Genomic DNA, 23274 nt, shown 5'->3' with positions numbered 1-23274 from the left:
CCAACTGTTGCTAGGCAGGCCCGGACGCAACTGCCTTGGTTTCCTTCCCGCTCGGAGGCGGCGGCACACGGCGTGGCGCCCCGCCCGCCCCTGCCATGGAGGGTGACAAGGTGAGGGACCGCTCGGAAGCGGCCGCGGCTCTGGGAGATCGGGCGAGTCTGATGGAGCCCGAGCCCAAGCCCGGCTTCTGTCGACACCGCGAGAAGGGCCGCTGCGCCTCGCCTCTTCCTGTGGCTCCGGGAGGGCCCTGCGGAGGTGCTAGGGCCGGTGGCAGCGGTACACGTCCACCGCTCCGTCTCCCCCCGCTCCTGACCCTTTAAGCCTTACGTGCCTTTGTGCCATCTCGCTGAAACCACTCGCGTGCCTTGACGTTGAATAAACCAGGGCTCCTGTGGAGGCAAAAGCGGGAAACACTCGTAGTGTTCCGTCTGCTGGCACTGAAAAGCCCCGTGGCTCTCCTTGGGCAATTCCAAGTATCCTCGTTTTGTCAGCATGCAGATGAAACTGGCACCCAAGTAGAGATCGTAAGGAAATACTTTTTTCTGTAGCAGAAGATTGAGGCCCTTTCAGCCACAGATCTTCCTCCAGAAGAGGATAGATGGTTTGGGAAAATATCCAAAGCTGTTAATGTTTCAGACTGTACATAAAGTATATTTAATAATTTGTATTCCGGTAACCGCTAATTGTTGGGTTTTAGTTCTTTAAGAACCCACATAACTTTTGCATAATGATATGAATTATGAAAGGTTTGTAGAGCTCCACATTAAAGGAAACAAAAAGCACACGGACATGCAAACATCAGTTACTGTGTTACACGTTCACTTGAAAAAGCCAAAGTATCGCATTTACTGTTGTGTGAATCTGGATTTTACAGCTAATTGGTGTACGGTCATGCTGAGTAGAAAATGGGGTAAGAAATACAGTGGCTGGGCAGGGTATGTGAAGTCATACATTAGGACCACTCAAAAAAAGCATTCAGGTATCATTTCAATAACAGTGATACATCAATAAGCTCTTTACTGAAAATAGGGGAGTTAATGAATTGCGGTGGAAAGTTTAACTGATCTAAAATTTTCTGATATGTGGGTATAAGACTTGCCAAAGAACTTGAAGCTTTAATGCTAACAGCCACACCATGTATCTTCTGTCAAATCAAATCTATCACTCATGCAGCTTACCTATTTGAGGGCTCTCAAATAGGCAGCTTATACTGGAAATAAGAAAGGTAAATATTTACATGTAAAAAAAAAATACTCTGTCTTTAAAACTACAGAAAGGGGATCTCACAATTCTCTCTTCAAATTGATTGCTCATTTGCTGCTTTTTTGTGTTCTAGAGAAGAACCAAAGAAGATACCTGGAAATCAGAAGAACTTAGGAAACACCTCAGGGTGACTTGATTTTATTTCTACTAGTTCTGATGTTAAGTTGCCTTACAGCTGTGGAATTTGTTGACAGTTTAAATCTAAAAGGTTGATTGTTCTCCTATCCACTCCCCCATCTGGGATCTATAATAAGGCTCTTTAAGGCTTTTTTGTACACCAGATGCTTTAAATTTGCACCATTGAATGTGTAGTTGCGATATTCCTTGACACAACAGACTGTTCTGGAATCTCTGTAGTCCCAGGTGTGTCCAGAGGCTGGCCCACTCAACTCTTCCTATCTACACAAGTCATATAAGATTGCTCTAGAGATTTCTTAGGTAAATGCTAAAAATACTGTTGTGGTAAACACACAGCATGTAATGGGGTCTGATTTGCTGGCCATCCAAGTACAAGTTACAGCTCTGCTTTATATCATAGAATGGTTTTGAGTTGGAACAGACCTTAACGATCATATAGTTCTAAAACCCCTGCCATGAGCAGGGACATCTGCTGGACCAGCTTGCTCAAAGCCTCATACAACCTGGCCTATTCATTTTCCAACATGTTTGTTATGTATTATATTTGTTATCATCATCTGTGATGTTTGTCATGCACTTTTAAACTGATTAATTACTTTATCTGCTGGCCAAATAGGTATTCAGACTCCAGCCAGTTGCACTTTTGGTAGTCCTATTAGTTTTGAGCTATCTTTTTTAAAAAGCTGTTTTCCAACATGTGTCTTCTTCTCTATGTCTTGTCCAGACCTTTATTAGTCCTTTGATAACTAAAGCATCCTACTTCTTAATCTGTTACCTATCTTTCTATCAATTACATTTCAAAGCCCCCATTATTTAAATGCCAATACTGCAGTACAAGTATTTTGTATTTTTTTAGACATTTGGTGACATTTCCACTAGTTGCATGTGGGCTAAAAGCAAACAAATTTGAGTTGGGTACATTAATGCCAGCAGAAGTGATGTGACTACTTTTTTCTATGAAACAGGTGGATAAAGTTTAATTCACTTTACTCATTTACTATAATTGAAGCAATTTCTACTTGTTCTGCAAATAGCTGAAATCATGGGTGTAGTGAAATCAGTGGGAATTGTGCTTCTGCTTCAGGAAGGCTAAATATAATCTCTTACAATTCAGAAAAACATAAGAATAGTTGGATCCTTAAGGGATCTAGGCCAAAACCTTTTAAAATTTTTTATAGGCTTCTTTCTGTCCCAAGTGAAAGCTAATCTCTTATAAAAGCAGCTGCAAGATGCCCAGTTCTCTATCACTATTGAATGTATCTGTAACCTATTTTAGAAGATGGCAGTTTGTCTACATGAGCTATTGTAACAACTTTAACACACTTAGTTGATTTTACAGTGTAGCACTAAACAGAATGCACAGTTCCACAGTAAATTTTCTGGGTTAACCAATTGATTTTCAAATGTATTGAAAATGCAGCTTATTTATTTAATTTCTTAGTTCTTTTTACAATAGGTGTAGGCAATGTTAGTAATTTTACAAAGTAAACTTAGAAATATACCAGCATTTTTATGCAGTTTGGGAAATTAAATTCATTGTTATCAATCCACTGTTGTTGTTTTTTTTTTCCCACAGGAATGTTCTATATCAAAATAGATTGATGAAATATTTAAATTTTTATTTTCAGGCATCACAACCAGATAGTCAAAATGAAGACCAAAAGCACAAAGGAAAAATGCACAAAGAGAAGCCTGTGCATGACACAGGCACTCATAAACATGAACACAGAGACAGAGGAAAGAGTAAGGAAAGAATGAGAGAGAGATTTAAGTCAGTTGAAAGAGACAGGGATAAAATGAGAGAGAGAGAAAGGGGAAAAGAGCACCAGGGAGAAGCTGATCAAGAGAGACACAAAGATAAGCATCGAGAGTCAAGTTTACAGAGGGAGAGATACAGTGAAACAAAAGATAAAGACGGGGAGAGCCACAGAGAGCGAGACAGAACACGTAAAAGACATGAGATGAAGCAAACAGATATACAAAATAATCTGAAGTCATTTGAAGGAAAAGATAAAGAACATCACAGAAGAAGAGAAAGCAGGCATCGTTTGGGTGAGTTGCTTGAAGTTGCTGTTGTACTTTGAAATATTTGATATTTAGAAAGAAATAATTTGAAAGCATAACCCCACCTGTATAGAGAGGATGAAGACAAGAAGGTCTGAGTACCTACTGAAATGTGTATCTTTATGGAATCGTGTGGAAACCTAGTTTTATTTTGGTGCTTTTAAAATTTTTAATGGTAGCTTCTCTTCCTCTGAAGAGAGGGTAAATGTCACTGGTTTTATTGGTCATTTGATGTGAAGAGGATAAGCACCTTCCTGCCTAGACATCCTCTAATGAGATCCATTTGAATGCCTAAGTTGCAGGGTAACTGCTGAAGTTACAATTGAGAATGGAGGGGTTCATTAAGAAAGGCAAAGGAGTAACCAGCTTTGGAGAGAGAACTTCAAGAGAACATTAAGTTATTTTTAGGAAACTCTTTGTTTTAGAAAACACAGGCCGCATTGATATTCTTTCCTACATAGAATTCATTATGTACATAGTTTCAATATAATAACATTTGTTCATTAATTTATACATATGTTTTCCAGAGGAGGAAAAAATAAGAAGTGAAGAGCAAGAAAGAAGGCATAGAGAAAAGAAGGTAAAGGAATGAAAAGGAATTAAATGTATCATAATGGAATAAGATAAAATAGTAGAATAATGAAGAAACTGGATCAGACTCCAGTTTCCAAGAAATCCAAGAGACACATAGATTGTAAGTTCTTCACAAGTGTACAGAACACATAAGAAAATACTTCTAAGCCATTCTGTTTTAAGGAAAAACTACTGTGTTCTTTCTTTAACGTAAAAGAAAAATATAATTTGCATAGCAAACGGTGCTTTATTTTTGTATAGCTACATCAAAAATTTCCATCTGCTATCTATACCTTTATTACAAGGTTATTGGTAAGTACACATCCTGTTTTATGTTTGACCACCTAGTAAACAAAGGCTAAATTCATGTGTGAAGAATACATAACCCAAAGAATTTTCTGTAGCAAAATACACAATGTCACAGACGAAGTACCAGAATCTCAGGTGATGAAATAATTTGAAACTTGCCATTGTAGCAGATACAAAAAATGGCTGTAGCATCCACTTGGCAGAAACAAATTAGGTACTTACAAACCCATTATTCTAATGGACAAAAATGGATAGATTTGTGAAGATAAAACAGTCTTGGAAAACTTTCTAACTCTTTAATGTTATTTTTCTCTTTCCAGGATGATGGTGGCAAAAAGAGCATTGACAAATTTTTGGCTTACAAAGTTGAAGAACGTGAACGTGGACACAAGTTACAGAAAGATCAAGAGTTGGATAAAGAAAGAGAAAGAAGACACAGAGAAAAAAAAGAACATTTTGCTAGGCTGGGAAAAGAGAGAAGTCATAAACATTATGAAAAGGAGTTGGAAGAAAAATATATGTCGAAGAGATCTAATGAGGGATCTTCCTATGGAGACAGAGAAGGGCAACCAGCAAAAGCTGATGAGAGATTAAAAAGTAGAGAAAATGAAAGAAAGAAGCATGATCTAGGGGTTAGTTTTGTTAAGACTTTAAAACATTGCCTTACAGCTTAATTTAAGGGCCCAGAACATTTTTTAACCATTGTTATTAAGGTACTAATGTGAAGGTATCCTATAAAAAAGCCAGAATTTACTCTTTTAAGATTTCGTTAAGCAAAGGTGAATACTTACATATCTTTTAATTTAATTTCTGAAATGCATTACAGAAGGGCATGTGGCCAAACTTCACTCCCAAATATTTAGTGTTTTCAGAAGTGCTTATTACGTGTATAGTATGTGGGTGTTTGTTTTCTTTGATTGCTATAGCTGTAAGAAGATATTCTGACGTTAGTTGATACACAGAACTTCTTACAAGCGACGACTGATAAAAAATAGTATGTCTCAGAGATAATTCATTAGAAACCTTTCTTACTGCTTAATGTCACTGTTACTAATACAGATTCATATACATATCTCCACCTAGCATTTCTAACACATGAATATTATGACTTCTTTTACAGAGCAGTGATTATAAAAAAGAGGATGAGATTCAAGAAGAAATGAGCCATCAGCATGTAAGGTAAATTCAGAGATTTAAAATAAATATTTATTATCTACTAAGATTCAATTACCAACAGAACAAGAAACATGAATTCATGATCTCAGCTATCTAGGGTGAATATAATATTTTTTTAATAGGCCCTGTGTACAATACCATAGCAATTAAAAAATAAAATTCTGTGTTTGTTTTTCCTCTAAGAAGATTCATATAAAAATGTAGTCTTGTGGTTTTTCCTACCGGAGGATAGCAAGAAATATTTTTCAGTCCTTGCACTTAGTTTGGGAGACAGAAGTTCTGGAAATTGACTATGCAGTCACATAGATACATGTGAGGACTATTTTATATTTATTTTAATTTAAATATCTCTGTTTAGTTCCTACTCTGAATGGCAGCTACAACATATATATATATATATATATATATATATATGTGTGTATGTATCTGTATATGCGGATATCAACCAATCAAGTTTAATATTGTGTGTGAAAGGGAAGGGCGTCCAGGTCATCCTCAGTAGGATCACTTAAATTTCAGGACAATATTTCTAAGTTTTATTAATAGAAAACATAAAATCTTAGAGAAGTTTTCTATATAGTCTAGTACTCTTGGCATTCTTTCATGCCTCAGCCATGTCAAATTCCTCATCTTTCTGAAGTATAACTCTTCAGGTATGTTGTTAGTTACAATTTTCACTCTTAAATCCCAGTTTACTTTCCTAGTTAAACAGAAGACTGACATGCTGGTTTCTGGGGACACTGACAGATGTAGTGAAGTCACTGCCACTATGGCATAGGTATTAACTTCTGTTTCTTCAGCATGGGACAGAACACTTTAGTCACAGTGACTGATTAATCACTTGGCTGTTTCACTATCGTTTTGTATCACAGAGATCTATAAAAGTATTTGTAGCAATATTTCAGTTTATTGGAAATTGTCAACTGTTTTTTTTTTCCATTTCAGGGAGGAAGACCTATTTTTTCTAAACCAAACAAACCTTCCCAAAAACAAAACCACAAGAAAACTAGTGGTTTTTTTCTGAGTTAACAAATAAAATTAATGTTTTCTTTTTCAGTAGGACAGTAAAAGATAGTGGAAAACTCATTGAGAAAGAGGAAAAGGACACAAAACAAGAGGTAAAACTATTTGATTTTGGAACTTGGAACACTGCATTTTTCTTGGCATTAATAACACTTAGGATGTGTATTTCAATATCATTCCATTCTAAAATAAGGTACCTCTTAACATCTCCTCCTGGTTACACAATTAGAAAATACATTTATTCTGTATAAATTTGCTGAGCATTGAAGGTAGCCATCTATTTAACTGTATTTCAGGATCTTCTGTGCTTGAAAAAATCATTCTCAATAAGTGGAAAGAGTTTAGATACAAAGAGACTACAAATCATCTACACATGTAAATACAGCAGAGGATTCAATGTTAATGAAATTACTTAATTACATATTTTCCTATTATATCCATGTCTGTTTTCCTAGTTCTGTCATCTGCATTATTTTATTAACCAACTGAGTCTCCCAGTATAACTAAAAATGCAGGTCTTTCCCAGTAAAAATACTGGTGGGTAAACAGTTGGTCTTCCCAAGATAGGCTTTGGTTTTGTTTTGTCTTCTTCTGTTGTTTTTTAAATCAGTAATTATCACTTGTTCATACACTTTTATTTATATTTCTAAACTTTATTTTTTTGTATGTTTGCTTTAAAATATATAACTACCTGAGAAGTAACAACTATTTATCTACCTTCACACTAATATTTGGCAGATTTATATTTCTTTTATAAGACTGGTTAACAGTTTCATTTATTTTTCATATTTAGGAAAAGAAAGATACAAGCATCTATAAGTCAGACATGGGATCTGATAACTTTTCAGCAAATTATGAAGATGATTTTGAAGTAAGTCATACAAGTGTCCTTTTGAAGTAATTCTGAAGTATCAGAAGAGTGATTATTCACAAAAACAAAAATTACAAGATTTTACAGGGTTTTTGCTTATTGTTTTTAGGTGATAGTGACCTTACGTTGCCTAACAGTAGATGGTGAATAACTAAAATGTTATATAAAAAACTCTCTGTTGTATACTTAGTATCATCAGGGGTTGGTCTTTCTGCCATGTTGGATTTCAACAATTAAAATGATTTTCTGTGGAAAATGATGATTTTTTTTTTTTAGGAGGGAAAAAAGACTCACTGGTTTTCAGTGCAAGAATATCATAGAAAAGAAGTATTGACACACAGCAGTCTCTCCCCCAATTTGTTTGATACAACTCTTACTTTAAGCTCTCTTTTCATAGAATCACAGAATGGCTCAGGTTGGAAGGGACCTTAGAGATCATCTACTCCAACCTCCCCGCTGTGGGCAGGGATGCCTCTCAACTAGATTTGACTGCTGAAGGCCTCATCCAGTCTAGCCTTGAACAACCTCAAGGAGGAGGCATGCACAACCTCCCTGGGCAACCTATTCCAGAGTTTCCCCACTCTCTTACTGTAGAACATCTTCCTCAGATCCAACCTAAACCTACTCTCCCTCAGCTTCAAACCGTTCCCCCTTGTCCTATTGCTAGACACCCCAACGAAGAGTCCCTCTCCAGCCTTCCTGTAGGATCCTTTCTGGTGTGGAAGGCAGCTATAAGGTTCCCCTGGAGTCCTCTCTAGGCTGAACAACAACAGTTCCCTCAGCCATCAAGGTTATTAAGATAGAAGAGTTTTGAATGTGCTTTCATTGCTACCTGAGCCAGCTAGCTCAGCCAGCTGTATCTTTGTTGGGTGAAGCTAGAACTCACCTCCACTTCTCTGATGTCTGCTGTTCCTTAGAGTAGCTTTTTACCATTCAGTGGAGAGAAATGGGCATGTTTAAGGCTTTTTTGTATCATTTGTGTTTGGTGATTATTTTAGTGTGAAATGAATTGTCTCAGTTAAGAGAATTATTAAAGTATGACCCTTATACATTGACTTTCAAACACAGATAGTGTGGTAGTTCAGTAAATTTGAGCCTGCCATTGAAGGGCAGCTTGGATTAAAACTATCAAATAAACAACTTTATACATCCATGATGCATTTATGCCACTGAATGGTGTCATTTTATTTCTTTAAAGAACACATAATTCACTTAACATATAGTTCCTATTTGAAGATATGTAAAAGAGAAAAGGAAGCTATTTTGAGCACTGAAGAACACCAGTGTGAGATTGTCTTCTCTTGATTAAAATTACTGCATAATCAAGACATGCCATTTTCTTCCTGTCAAATAGATATTTTAAAATGCCTTTCAGTCAGAGAATTTATGGACATCTGTATGAGAATTTTGTCTTTGACATCTTGAAAGTATCTTGAAAAGATATTATACATCTATAATCCATGTTTATTAGTTATTGAAACTCCTATTACTTTTAAAGGATTATGAAGATGATTTTGAAGACAGCAGTGATGAAGAAGGAGATGCAGAAGAAAACCGAAGAGAGATTCCCTTTTCCAGAACATCAGAAATGGAGGAAATTCAAAGAGCAATTAGTGCAGAAAATGATAGAGTTTGTACCTCACTGCCAAAAAAATCTGAAAATGAAAACCAGAAACCAACCATGGGTATGCAAATAGATACCAGTCTTTTTTATATTAAAGGTATGAATAGCACATACAACTTAAGAGTAAACAGCCTACTTTTTCCTAGAAGTCTGCCTAGAGGCGGAAATCTGGTCCTCTGGGTGAGTCACTTAGGTTTGTGAGTAAGTGCTGTAACTTTTACATTGCTGAAGAATGATTCAGAGGCATTACTAATCATTTAAAATGTGAAGTATGAAAATTTACAGACTGACATTTAGCATGTCTTATTTTAGTTAAGAGGAGGATATGAGAGCGTGGAGTTTGAAAACTGGAGGAGCACTAGAACAGTCTGGGGCTTCCGGTGACATTAACTTGCCTTTTTCTTTTAAGCAAAGTCAAAGCCACTTCTCTAGGTGGGAAGGCAAGAGACGTACTGATAATACTTAAATACACAGTTCTAAATCACTTTTAAAATGCGAGGGTTTTCTGAACTTGTGTTCTTGTATTCTGATTTTCTGAATTCTGTATTTTCTTGATCTGGTATCTGTGAGTGCCAGATATACTTATGACATCAGATAGTGTTTTTCTTCTGTTAACTGTGGCTTTTGAAGCATCAGTTTTCAAGGTTTCGTTTATTCATCCAAAGGCATCAGGGAAGGTTGGTTTGATGAGGCTGTCCACTAGATACAGTGATGAATTCTTATTTAGAGGTGTGGCAAACATGTAGTGTAGTCTGTGTGAGTTGGATACAATTTTTAGAATTGGCCATAGAGTGTTTAACTGTGCACAAGGGAACAAGGGACCTGCTAGTGGTAGGAGAAAGGAGGCACTTTGTGTATCAGTCTTCTAAAATAAAGATGACAATGGTCAGTCATTTGGAAATGGACCATAATAAGTGAACAGTGCTGGCCTGTTACTGAAGTTAAGAAGCTTATTTTACTGATAACTGTGCTAAAACATGTTGTATGATTGGCAATTACTAGCTTCTACTAGCTATGTTGTAACAAATCTGTTGTTTTTACTGCTTTACATTTTAATGCACTGTAAGGTGTGCATGATAACACTAACAATGTTTTATAATATCACAGAAAGGCAACACCCTTCTGTCAGAAACTCTTTTTGTGGGATATTCATGGATTTTCAAAGGGCAAACCAACGACAAAGTAGTCGAATTATGGCTAGTAAACAGAAGTAAGTATACTTTAAATAATCCACACAAAATGGCAACTCACTATGTGACACGCATATTTTTTAAATTATATTTAAAATATGTGAAGTTTATAAACCTGAGGCTTTTAGAATCAAATATTATTTTGCAAGGCAATTAGTTCTTAAGTAAATATATTACAGCCTTTGCTAGATGTTATTTTCTAACAATTCATCTACACATCAGTTTATGTGTATCATTTTATTACAGAATGAGTTGCCCCAGGATTGTAATTTCTTTGTATGACTCTTCAGTCACTTGAATGGTTAGACAATGGGTGACAGTACTAAAGGGCAAGACTTATAGCTGTACGGTACAGCAGAACTGTAATTTCTTGAAGTTGAATTGCCTTCTGAAAAGGTTTTGTCAGCCTCACTAACTTTGTGCTGTGACTGGTTATGACTATGTATAAGACTTTGTGTACCTCTGAAGATATCTGGCATTTTAATGGAAAGAGAAAGGAGTTGTGGAATTGTTCACTGTGATACTAAATCATTGTCAGAAATAGACTGAAAGGATCCCATAAATAAGCTGTGGCACTTTGGAGTTATAAGTTTTAATATGAGGCTTGTTTATGTTAAGTTTTGTCTACATGTGTCATTAAGGTTTGTAACTAGGAAGCAACTTTCGTACATTTGAATTAGAAGTCAGCAATCTGTGCCCGTAGTGTTTCTGAGGAGGTGGTGTATTAAGAAGTAAAAATAAAATATTGGTAAGAAAATGCAATAGATGTCATCAAGCAGAAAAAGAATGTGGAAACTGTCCTTATGCCTAAAGCAAAATTCAGCCTAAAATATTGGAAGAGAAATTCCAGCTCATGTTGTCTAGCCTTTTCCATTTTCAAGGACTGTCTTCCTGAGAAGAAACTGCAATTAGAATGTGGATCTCTAAGACTGTTTAGCTATGGAATTGCTGCAAACTCATATTCACAGATTTCATTGGGTTGGAAGGGACCCTCAAAGGTCATCTTGTCCACACCCCCCTGCAGTAAGTAGGGACATCTCCAACTAGAGCAGGCTGCCCAGGGCCACATTGAGTCTGATCTTGAAGGTCTCCAAGGATGGTGCTTCAACCACATACCTAGGCAACTTGTTCCAGTATTTTACCACTCTCATTGTAAAGAACTTCTTATGTCCAACCTAAATCTACCCTGCTCTAGTTTCAAACCATTGTGGCTTGTCCTGTCACTACCAGCCCTCCTTAAATTCTATTGATATATTTTTATTTTGCAATTAATTTTGCTACAGCTTCAGTCAGTAGATTTAGTTCTCTGTTGCTGTACCAAAACAGGGTGGATTTTCTCTTGAAATACCAAATACTTGGTCTTAACCATTTTTGTGTTTCTCTCTTGTAATTCGTTCTAAAGAAAACGGAGTTCCGAACTTCTCCCACTGATTGATCTAGACTTCTCAGTTAGTTTTCCTTTGTTGGATTTGCCTCCTGTAAATGAGTACGACATGTATATCAGGAATTTTGGAAAAATGAACACTAAACAGGTGGGTAGCAAATATGTAGTAAGATTTAAATCCTGAAAGTGCTGATTCTTGTTCTGGAAAATCATTATCCTTACACAAGAAGGTTACTGAAGCTAGTAGGACAGTAAAGTAATAAATTGATAATTTTTATCTCTAGGCCTTAATTACCATGAAGCAGTGATACAAAAATGTTTTGGTCAAACAGGCCATTTCCTTTCTGTGTTACAAGAGAACTCTCTTGTGTTCCTTCCCCATTTTCTAAAGGACTTTCTATATGTCTGTAATTCACTGTCCCAAGTATGCTTGGTTTAGTGTTTATACATCATGTAAGACATCCTGTGTTTTTGCAGTAGGTCTGGCATTCTTGTGTGAAATGTGGTAGAATGTGCATGCACAAAATAGTGACACTGTGTCAGTATACTTACAAACTCAACTTACAAACAGCTGTCATTTGTAGCTTAGTCACCCATATATTGATCACTTTATCTTTCTATTTTAGGCCTATGTTCAGTGTAATGAGGACAATCTTGAGAGAGACATTCAGACTGAGGAAGTTGAGACATCGGAGAAATGGACACAACATCCAGCAGAAGGTGCCCTTGTGTCTGGAGGTGAAGAACACTTTAATCATATTCATTTATGGATGTCTGCATGTAAACTTTCATGCCCTTCAATTCTCAGAATTTGTAATATTGGCAGGCAGGATTGGTAACAAACTGTCACAGGCTCTCTGAATGCCCTTGTGGAGGGGATGGAGAATAAGGGGCAGAAAGAGTTTCTGGTTGTCTGGATTGCTGTTTCTATTGGCAGCAGATCTTGTTCTGCTGAAGAGAGGTTGATTCCTGCCACTCTTGCTTAAAAATTACATTGATCATATGGTTTTCTTAAATTACTCCCTTTCGAAGCTTCGAGTTTGATTTTGGTTTTTGTTCTCTCTTAGGTTCCCTGAACAGCCAGGATATGTCAGCGAATGGAACTGTAACACCTAAAATTGATTCACAAAGATTAGCAAATTTCCTCCAGTCTGCTTGCCAGGTACATTGTGCTTGATATCCTTTCTGAGTAACATACATAAATACGAAGTGTAATAGATCACTGACAATACCTGTTCTGACTGATTTAAATAAATTACTTCAATAATACTCATTATCAATGAGTTTCATCTCTCTGCAAAGGAATGTAACCAGAACTGTGCAACTTCGATGTCTGTAAAGCTGTATTTGCAGAGGTATAAAATTAGTAGGGGAGTTGATAATGGTTTATTAAATTATTCCACATGCTTTAGAAAGCTACAAATAGTAAAACTAAAAGATAAGACAACCCTTTTATTTCTACAAATGTAATTATGTTTGAAAGGTGATTGCTGTTTTGCTAGAGGAAGATCAAGTTGCAACAGAACCCAGGAAACTAAGATCTGGACAAACCAGTCTGTCTATTAGTGATAGCTGTTTCCAGATAAATACTAACCAGCCATTCCTCCATGGTAAGGGAACTTTATTCTATGCCTTCTAGTATACAGTGTGAACTATTCTTCCTTATGCAAAATGCAGTGCTTTTTGTCATGACTGAAGTGCGAACAGCACATACCAGGATATATAGATCATGTAAAGCCCACTTTTAATTGCACTAATCTTGCTATAACTCTGCAAAGATTGGTTTCTCATAGGGAGATGCTATAAACCAGAAATGTAGCCAGCCACTAGCATGATACAGGGGTTCCCTGGATGTAATTTCTTGCCTCTGTAGTTGAAGGCCATTCTAAGGGGTGTTATTCTGTTTGAGCTCTTTGTGGTGGCAATATGGCCAAAGTTGCAAATAAAGCAAGGTTATTGAGCAGGGGGAATGTAGCCTGATATATTTGAACTGCAGTTATACCTTCCTCATGTAAACAGTAGGTGTTCAGATGAAAACTGAAATTATGTTAGGAAGGTTTATTATAACACAAACCCATGTGTATGCATATCTGAACACATGAGATGAACCAGAAAGACCCTGGCCTGTGCTGTTTCCTGTTTGAGACTTAGTTTTATTTTCTGTATATATACTGATGTCAGATCAGATTGACTTGTTTATGCCCAGCACAACTATTCTATTAACTTCCTGGCTCTCTTTCTTTTTTGCCTTCTACTTACTTTTCATTTTTTTTGATTCCTTCTCTGGTCCTTCCTTTTTTCTTGTATAGTGTTAAAAGCAACAGACTGTTAATAGAAATATTCTGCATAGTTACATCTTAGTTTCTTTGGTTGTTGCTATAGCAGCTAAATATGCTTTTTCTTCTGCAATGAGTTTACTTTTTTATTTACTGCTTTTGTTTCTTGATTCTTTTATAAAAAATCATTTAGACCGAAAAATATCCTGCCTGTACGTCTCTCAAGTTCAGAGGCAGACACTACTTTCTGTTCATGGATTACCTGAGAAGGCAGCTGTTGATTTACTGAAAAGAAAGAGTATCATATGTGTTTGGAACATCTGGCAGCCCTCCAGTCCTCAGAAAGTTTTAATATGTGACTCAGAGGTATGTTTTACTAACGATGTATATTTGCCCGTTGAATGAAAGGTGTTACTATGTGTGTGCCTGCAAGATATGTCTTCTGAGAAGCACATTTGAGCCACATGAACCAAGTCTTCTCATTCCACTTTGTGCTCCAGAACTGGTGTAGTGATGGTCATGATGTTTCATTGGTTTTTGTTTTAAAACTTTGACTCCATTTATGGTTGAAGAGTAAATGGAATTAAAACAGCTGGCTGGGATGGTGTTAGGACTTCTCTATCTATCTCCATCTTGCAGTTGAATCTCTGCCTTCAGCTTTGTGGCAATAGATGCATATTACACTACAATTGTCTTGAAAAGTGAAGGCCTACTGAAAGTCTTGTATCCTGCTTGCCTTTTAAATAAATTGTCCTTCTCCTGCAAACACCTTTAAGCTGCCTTTTCTGTATTTACATACCTAGGAAGAACAAACATATTTCAGGTTTATGAAATTGTTAGCCTTTGGAATAACATCAACCATGCATATTTTTATTGTGTAACAGGTGATATGTTGCTGTTTTAGTCCCAGTAAAACACCATTAGTTTTTGCTGGAACAGTAGATGGTTCATTGTTGGTGTGGGACCTTCGAGAAGATTCAAGAATGCATCCTCATGTGACGATGAGTGAAAATGACTGGACATTTAGAGTTCCAACATTTTCCACTGGTTAGTATCTCTACATTCTCATTAGTCATTTTATGGGCAGTGAAACAATTCCACTGCTAATTCTTCTATGAACAGTCTTGTTTTGTAGTCAGTTCAGAGGTTATATTTAGTCTAGTAAAAATTGTTGTAAAGTAGCCATGTAAAAGCCACCATTAGTTGTTGTTGATAAACTTCTAATTGTTTTAGCAAATCAAAGATGTTTTGTTTTCTGTTGCTAGTAGTCAAACATATATACACAGTTTCATGGAGTTGCTTACATAAGCAAGCAGGTTTTAATGCTGTATACTTAGGAGGCTTTATGCCTTTAGAATTAACTGAGGTTAAGTTCAGTGCACAGGGCAAGTCCAGAAATCAAGAGTATCTGACAAAGAATGCATATTGGAATAGTTTCCAAATAAACATTTATTTTAAAATGTTATTAAGGGGTAGTTTTTGTGGTGTTTGTTTCAGGGTAGTTACTTTCTGTTAGGAGTAATTTTTCTTAATTTTTGTCTTTGTGTGGTAAGGAGTGATTTATTTCAACCTCTATTGTTTATGGAGCTTGAAATAAATTTAATTGTTTCCATGGTAACACTGAAATGACAGATTTTAATGAAATATCTGGTACAGTGGCATAAATGGTGCAGCAGTCATTTGGAAAATGAGAAGTACATACAAGTAGTGAAACATTGATTTATCTAGTAGTATTTTGTTAATTAGGAAACAGTTTGCAGTTGTGTATTTAAGACTTCTACAAAGTAATTCTTTATGAAGTTCATTGTTTGCCATAATTTCTTTGTGGTCATCATTCTTCCATAAGCTGAAAAGTTGTTGGTTTTGCTTAAATTAATACAGTGTTTAACTTTCATTATCCTTAATTACAGATGGCATTCTAAACTCAGTAAACCACACCTCTCCTATACTAGCAGTGGAATCTGTCTCAACCTCTCTCTACGCTGATCAGAATTATGGGCTCTCCAGTCTCTCTTATCAGGAGGGTATGTAAGCTGCTCTTCAAAGCATCAATACATACATCCTTAAGGATCTAGTGAAATAAAGACATCAAAAATCCACTTTATAATTCTGTTCTGCTCTGAAGTTGTCTGTAGTGTCAACTGACCAAACCATTCGTGTTTATTTTCTGCTCCCATTTTTATTTAACATTCATTCAGTGCAGCTTCCTATCAGATATAGAGACATAATTGTTATGTCTCTTTACCAGACAATATTTTTTTCTTCCATGATAAAACAATTATCATTCAAAAACTGCCTTTGGAGAAGTCTTAGTCCTTCTATAATGTCAAAAAGAAAAAACCCTAACTGAATCAGTGGAGGAACTTTCTTGCAGCTGAAAGCACTTAAAATGGGAGACTTGGTGGTTCTTCCTATGCCTTTTGCCTAATTTTTTTAATGACTGATCTTTGCAAAGAAATTTTAATGGTCATGCCCAAAGTGTGCTAGAGGAGATATTATGACTTCCATTTTCACTTTGAAGTCAGATTAGTCCAAAGAAATGTGCTGCATATTGCAGGCTTTACAAGATTTCATCTATTGCACCTATTAATGTTCTGTTGCAAAGCCCATACAGAATCCAGACATATGAAAAGATGCAGAGATCATCAGGACAAAACGAGCACAACAGAGTAAAGATATAGAATACACTGCAACAATCATCTAGTCCAACTGCCTGCCCAGTTCAGGGCTGACCAAAAATTGAAGCATGGTGTTAAGGGCATTGTCCAAATGCCTCTGAAACACTGACAGGCTTGAAGCGTCGACCACATCTCTAGGAAGCCTCTTCCAGTGTTTGGCCACCCTCACTATAAAGAAACTTTCATGTGATTATCTTTGACACAATAGGACACTTTCCGTTTTTATATATCTGAGAAAATCAGGAAGTTTTGGAGAATGTGTTAATCTAGGAAATGTTTCAAGCCCTTTGATATTGTTCAGGATGCAGGTCAGTGTATGAGTATAAATTGTTACTATTCGTTCCACAGAAATGTCAGGTCCTCCCTTTCAGATAGCATCAATGGATGAAAATGGAATCCTCAATATGTGGGTGAGTAATACATGTGTAAAAAGAAAAAGTATCATGTGTTGGAATAATAAAATACTTCTCGAAGTAGAGCAACCCAAATCTGGGATTTATGATGAGAATTTCCTCCCTCAAAAGTACAGCAACGCTGGCCATTCTGTTGGAATTCTCCCTGGAAGTTTTGACCTAACTCTCTAGTGCAGTGATATTATCCTTAGGCAAAAGTATTTACAGGTACCTGGAATCATGAAAACAGGCAATCAGTAGTTCTGCTTCATAGGAATATGTTCACATATTTCTTTTAATTAATAACCGACCTCAGTCTACCTCCATCCACCTAAATTATTTGAATCACAGTGGTGTCAGAGACTACAGATTGTATGTGAGAAATAACATCATTTATATAACAAATGTTCAAGAGGCAAAATGGGAAATTATGTTGATAAACATAAATATGATGGTCAGGTGGGCACCAGGTTTGGTGCTCTTAATTAGTGTCCTGACAACTCTTCTTTCTATCAGAAATTTTCCACCTTTTTGAGTGATGCAGCTGCTGAACCTGTTGTTTATTTCCAAATCGGTCTTGCCTGAAGAACTGAACGGTTAAGGGAATAAGAAGGGGATAAAAATATTTCTATCCTGTATCACTAGTTAAGTCTCTTAAAGCTCTAAGTAACTTTAGTAGCAACAGATTGAGGACAAATGACCTACCCTTTCTATGCCTTTAATAGTGAAAAGCACACAGGTCCTTATTTGGTGGGTTAGGGTTTCTTTTGTGACCAACCAAATCAACAAGATGCCAACTAGTGCTTAACTGTAGAGTACAACTTGCCATGTTCTGCTTCCCAACAGGAAACATCCAGCAGGCACATGAAGCTATTTTTAGCATTGCAGACATTGACATGGCACAGAGAGTCTACCTGCAATGATTGTAATGTTAGACCTACTTATGTAAAGGTTCCTTTAGAGCTGAGTTATAAATTTTTGCAACTAATTAAAAAACTTTAAAGTCTCCTAAAATTTTACTGCTTTATTAATGTTAAATATTGACTTTTCAGGTAGTTGTTGAATTACAGAAAGTGGATTTAGCTGGTTCACAGACTGATTTAGGTGAGTATGTTAGAGGTAGAATAAAGTGCTTGAGTTTTGAGATGAAGTTAGAAGAGAGAAGAATAATCAGTGAAGGCAAAAGTAGTTTAGAAGAAGACAAAGTTACTGAGGAAAAGATTGATTTTGAACAGGACATATATCAGATATTTGGGGGTGTGTATTAAGTAGCATGAGAATTATTTTGACTGGGTGTCATCTACTAATTTTATATTGATAATTGCCACCAGACAACCACATTCCTTTAACTGTCAAAGCAGATTTCTGTCTCCTCCACAGTTTGGGTTTGTTTTAAGAATATGAGATTTTATGTCTTTCTTGATCCTCCTTTTTTATGTTTAGCTTTAACCAAATCTCTTACAATACTTTGCAGCTTATATCTCTGTTTTTTTAATTGTTCAGAAAGTTTTCTTTTGGGTAAGGTACTTAATTTAATGTGAGAAAAAGTTTCCATGACAAGAATAGACAAAGTCTATTCAGCACTTTTGGGGCGATGTGAATGAACAAAATTGCAAACTTTTTGTTCTTTGAACGAATTTAGACTTAGATATTTACCTAACTGGAAAAGGCTGTAGTTAAAATCCTGATACATTTTAAAATACATACATAAACAATGAAGTAATCCTAACAAACTAGAATTTTTGATCAGTTTTATGATTTTTAAGCTCACATGCAATGTCTGGCTGCTAAAGCTGAGTGTGGTGTCTGTGGAGAGATGCATTTTACAGCTGTGCTTGTGTGTTGACAGTTTTAATGTCACCAGCATTTTTTTTTTCTCTTCAAAACATTCTTCTGTTTGAAGCATATGAATTATGTTATTCTTTACTAACAAGTAGCATAGAGCAATCTTACAGAAGCATTATTACAGTCTTTCATTTATATAATATATTGTCCAAGATCCAAGTGAAGGAAATGTGTGTTCTCACCATTGGTGAGATCATGTTACTCTGTTCTCTTTCTTTGATTTCTGTCAAAGACTCTTCAGATTTGAATTCTGAAGTAAATAATTCTAAATGATGTAAGATTCTTATATGTCATAGAATGGCTTAGGTCGGAAGAGACTTTAGTGATCATCTACTCCAACCTCCTTGTCCCATGGGCAGGGACACCTCTCAACTAGACTCAACTGCTTAAGGCCTCATCCAGCCTGGCCTTGAACAACCCCAGGGAGGAAGCATCCAAAGCCTCCCTGGGCAACCTCTTCTAGAGTCTTACCACTCTCACACTGAAAAACCTCTTCCTAAGAGCCAGTCTAAACCTACGCTTCCAAAAGCTGTTTCTACAATAAACAATTTAATTATTAAATACCCTTTAAGTTAGTAGCTTAGGTTTAATTTGATGATAGCACTTTCTTAATGCAAGCTGTTTAAATCAATTAAATAGTGATTTTATATCATTTTAGGTTTAATTCCTGGAGGGAAAGTGAAGTTAGTGCATAGCTCTACTATGGAATTGAATAACAGGTAAGAAAACAGGAGCATTTTACATGTGTATCTCACAAAGCTAATTTTTCCTATGCTTTATTAATTTACTGTTGTTTAAGTTATATTTAACAATGTTTTCATTATTTGTTTGGAGCATTTTTAATGTGCACTTTTTCCTGGAGTTAGTCCTAGAAATTTTAGATTGAGAGTTTCTGTATGTACTTGCATAGCTTTAGGAGACAACTTCCTGTACTTATGATATCTTTTACCTTTATGTTTTTCTCAGCCTCTTCCCAAAGGATGTGCGCCAGAGAATACCCCAGACACTGATGGTTAAATTTCTGCCTTCCAATCCTAATCAATTCATTGTTGGAACAAACATTGTGAGTAATGTCCTGAAATTAATCTCATTTGTTATTTTTGGGTTTGGAAGCTGCCCCATTTACTTATAATTTTACCAGTAGACTTACAATTGAGGCTATTATTAAAATCCATTAGCTGTTAAAATTTGTTAGCTATTAAGGATCTTTAAAGGTAGCATCTCTGAGAATTATTTTTTTTCTTCTAATAATGATAACTCAAATTTTGTTGTGTCTTATTGAATTTATTTTCTTTATATTCATAGGGGCTGGTATGCCATGGTACAAGACATGATTTAAAAGTTTTTCCAAAGCTATTTAAACCTCAAGAAAGTGGACTGAGATCAATAAGCATCACCGCCATTGATTTCTTCCCTTTTGGAAAGCCACTATTTCTGGTATGAAAACATTTTAATATAATACAAGTTTTGTATCTTAACCACTTGCTGAGGAAGGATTTCAGATTTGCTATATTTAACTAGATATGGTAGTTGCTTTACCTCACTAATTCCAGTCTGCCATGGAGGGCAACAACAAATCTTGTGCTCACAGAAACAAATGACACTCTCACTGTAGCCTCCTGACTTACTCTTTGTTTTTACTGAAATTCAGCTCTGCAGTCAGATCCGCTGCTGGTGAAGCCACAGCTGTGTCTCACCTCTGCCTGTCTTTGCATTTATTTGTTCTCGATTCTCTCTTGAAAATGCTTTCTTTGTAATTTTGTCATGATTTACATGGCTTGGTTGGAATTGCTTAAGGTATGAAATGAATATATTTGGTAATAGTGTGGATGTGTCACATTTACACAGTCAGAACTTTTTTTTTCCTTATGTGGATACTCTTGATGTTCCTGCCTTTTTTCCAGATGCATTTATTTAGAGTGATATTGACTTCTGCATATTTATATCTGCAGAGTCTTTTTAAATGTAAGCACAATTTGTAGAGTGATGGTAAAAAGTCATCATAATTGGAAAATTCCAGGAAATCTTCCTATTGTAGAGGTGGTCCTTGGTAGTAAGAATAAGATATTTTATATTTTCATAGCATATATTTTCTTTTGTAGCCAAGTTAGAGCAAACTTGTGGGTGTTATACTAGGCAGGAAAAAGGTTATAAGAAGATATCTAGAAGCAGTGATATCTGTCTGTGTTTGGATTTAGTTGTTCATCATGAATCACTTTCCTATCATGATACTGTTAGGCACAGCCTGTCCCACTGAAAGCTACTCCTGGTTTTACAGATCATGTATGTCACTAAATAGCCATCTGAATTATCTGTAGGCTCTGACCTTGCCCCAGTTCAGTCTGCAGTCAGCATTAGTAAAGCTGATAGTTTAGAACTCTTTTTTTCCTTTTTAAATAGGAAATTAAGAGTTCCACCCAGGATTAGATGAGATTAGATTAGTGTGCTCAGTACAGAGGGACTGCTTTTGAACTCGAAATGACAATAGAAGTAAAAATTCAAATAGTCTGTAGGGTGGATATGAGAGAGATGTGCCACTTGAGTCAGATCAGTATTTTCATTAATATACTTGATATTCTCAAGAATCAAATTGCAGTTTTTATCTTGCTTAGTCTGTTTTGTTCCCAGGAAGTGTTTCTGTTTTTAATCTGATACAGGTTGGCTGTTCAGATGGAAGCATTAGACTACACCAAATGACATCAGAGTATCCACTCATGCAGTGGAATGACAGCACAAATGGCCAGGCAATCATTGCCCTGCAGTGGGCTTTAACCAGACCTGCTGTGTTTTTTGTCCTGGATGCATCATCTAATATTTACATTTGGGACCTCCTGGAAAATGATCTGTTGCCTGTGGCAAAGCAGACTTTTCCATCAGAGAAGTAAGTGCCTGACATGACTCTCTTTTAAACAAAATATTAATATTATTATAATCTAAATTTGGATGGGGTTATTTGCTTGTTTTCAAATGTTCTAAGAATTTGCTTTACTAACTGTATTTTTAAACTGTTGGGGGTGTGAAAATAGATTATAGTGAGCTAAGTTTTAGTTTATGCTTCTATATTATTTTATACAGTCTGATGAAGGAGAAATAACATTAGAGTAAATAGAAGTTAGGTATAGTGTTATCAGTTGAGACAGGTATCTATATGTGAAGCAGTTGCCGTTTATATGAAGAGAAAAATTTTGTTCCCACTAAAATTACGTCAAGTTCAAAATGCTGGGTCAGGATCAACCTCAAAATAGGGAAAATGTTGGGCAGCATTTTAACAGTATGGTTACCAGTTCATTGTCACAAACGATATGTTTAGCTAGCACATGTTCACCAGAACTAAGATCAGGATAGTCTCACAATACTGTTCCTTAATTACAGGCTTCAGGATTCTTTTCCCTACCTTGTGGAAGCCCTGCTGGGAAGCTGTCTTCCCTAGACTTAAAATAGCCTTGGTTGATACCCCTCTCACTAAACTTTTCCCTTGTAAATTGTAGCAAAGTGCTGCTAATTTTGGGAGAAAATATTTTTTTTGTTACTCTGTACTGGAAAACACCATGAAACAGAGTTAATTTTTACATGCTCGAAATAATATTTAAGTCACGATTAGAAACTGATGATTGAATCTGTGAACAGGGGAGGAAATGCCTGTTATATTTACATGAAACTGCTGAAAAGTTAGAGCATGCTGGGGCTTGAAATTGTTAGACTAGTACACTGCGGTGAGCAGATAAAAGGAATAATTTCGTTAACTATAACCTACTAGAAACATCTGAAAACATCAGTTTCTGTTAATTTGCCCTCTGTTAAAAAATTCCTCTGCTCTTTTGTTTTCAGCATTGTAAGTATGACTCTACTGGGAGAACCGGAAAAGCCAAATGGATTGTTGGGCATTGTGCTGGCCAAAGAATCTGGACAGATAGACGTTCAGTACGTAAAGAAGAAGTGGGCATTACCTCAGTCTGACGAATCTGAAAAACTGCATTTGACTTTATTGCAGGCTGTCTAGAAGTCTGGGTATACAAGTTAGTGCAAAATATTTAGATTCTTTCCCACTGCAATTAGATTTGTCATTTGCATTTGTATATAACTTCTATATATTTTTAAAAATACCAGTACAGTATTTCAGTTATGTATTTTAAAATGACAGAACCAAATTTAGCACTATTATAATGAGAAAGATGATGAACTGTGTTTCATTATTGAATGTATTCTAGATGTATATATTTTTTTAAAAAATACTGAAAATATATTCCTATAAATTACACTCCTTTTTCTTTCTTCTATTCTGAAGTAAGTGATAGCAATCCTTTGTCTGGTGAGAATAACGTTGTGCCTTTATGTAGGGAGTCTGAAGGTATGGAGATTTCTCTCTGGGCCTTTTCCATACTAACACATGGTAACGCTTTCTTGTATCTATCTTAAAATGTTATCAAACATACCAGAATCCAAATTTACATCACATAGAATCACAGAA

At 36.0% G+C, this 23274-nt stretch overlaps 1 protein-coding gene across 2 annotated transcripts; it reads left to right on the top strand.

The window, feature by feature from the left end:
- The first annotated feature begins 95 nt into the window (after positions 1-95).
- Positions 96-22806, top strand: DYNC2I1 (dynein 2 intermediate chain 1). Of its 2 annotated transcripts, XM_054390092.1 has the most exons (25): positions 96-110; positions 1337-1390; positions 3030-3453; positions 3993-4045; positions 4300-4350; positions 4668-4979; positions 5468-5526; positions 6584-6641; positions 7340-7417; positions 8916-9102; positions 10149-10251; positions 11634-11763; positions 12242-12353; positions 12683-12777; positions 13099-13225; positions 14085-14257; positions 14776-14938; positions 15802-15915; positions 16918-16979; positions 18014-18065; positions 19465-19525; positions 19773-19869; positions 20112-20243; positions 21464-21687; positions 22635-22806. In XM_054390092.1, the coding sequence occupies exons 1-25, from the start codon at positions 96-98 to the stop codon at positions 22804-22806; spliced, it is 3108 nt and encodes a 1035-aa protein (XP_054246067.1). The 2 variants fall into 2 exon arrangements, with proteins under 2 accessions (XP_054246067.1, XP_054246068.1); XM_054390093.1 differs by lacking the exon at positions 4300-4350 and having other exon boundaries at positions 8889-9102.
- The last annotated feature ends 468 nt before the right edge of the window (positions 22807-23274 follow it).

This window comes from Indicator indicator, chromosome 20 (assembly GCF_027791375.1).
Source record: "Indicator indicator isolate 239-I01 chromosome 20, UM_Iind_1.1, whole genome shotgun sequence".
In the NCBI taxonomy this organism is placed as follows: Eukaryota; Metazoa; Chordata; class Aves; order Piciformes; family Indicatoridae; genus Indicator; species Indicator indicator.
The sequence above is the reverse complement of the archived record's forward strand: the minus strand, read 5'-3'. Positions and strand labels throughout refer to the sequence as shown.

What these genes read in the sequence shown, in the direction of transcription:
- DYNC2I1 (XM_054390092.1), top strand. An exon ending in TCATTGTTGGAACAAACATT is followed by an intron (nt 19,870 to 20,111) that starts GTGAGTAATGTC and finishes TTATATTCATAG; the next exon opens with GGGCTGGTATGCCATGGTAC. An exon ending in CAGACTTTTCCATCAGAGAA is followed by an intron (nt 21,688 to 22,634) that starts GTAAGTGCCTGA and finishes TTTTGTTTTCAG; the next exon opens with CATTGTAAGTATGACTCTAC.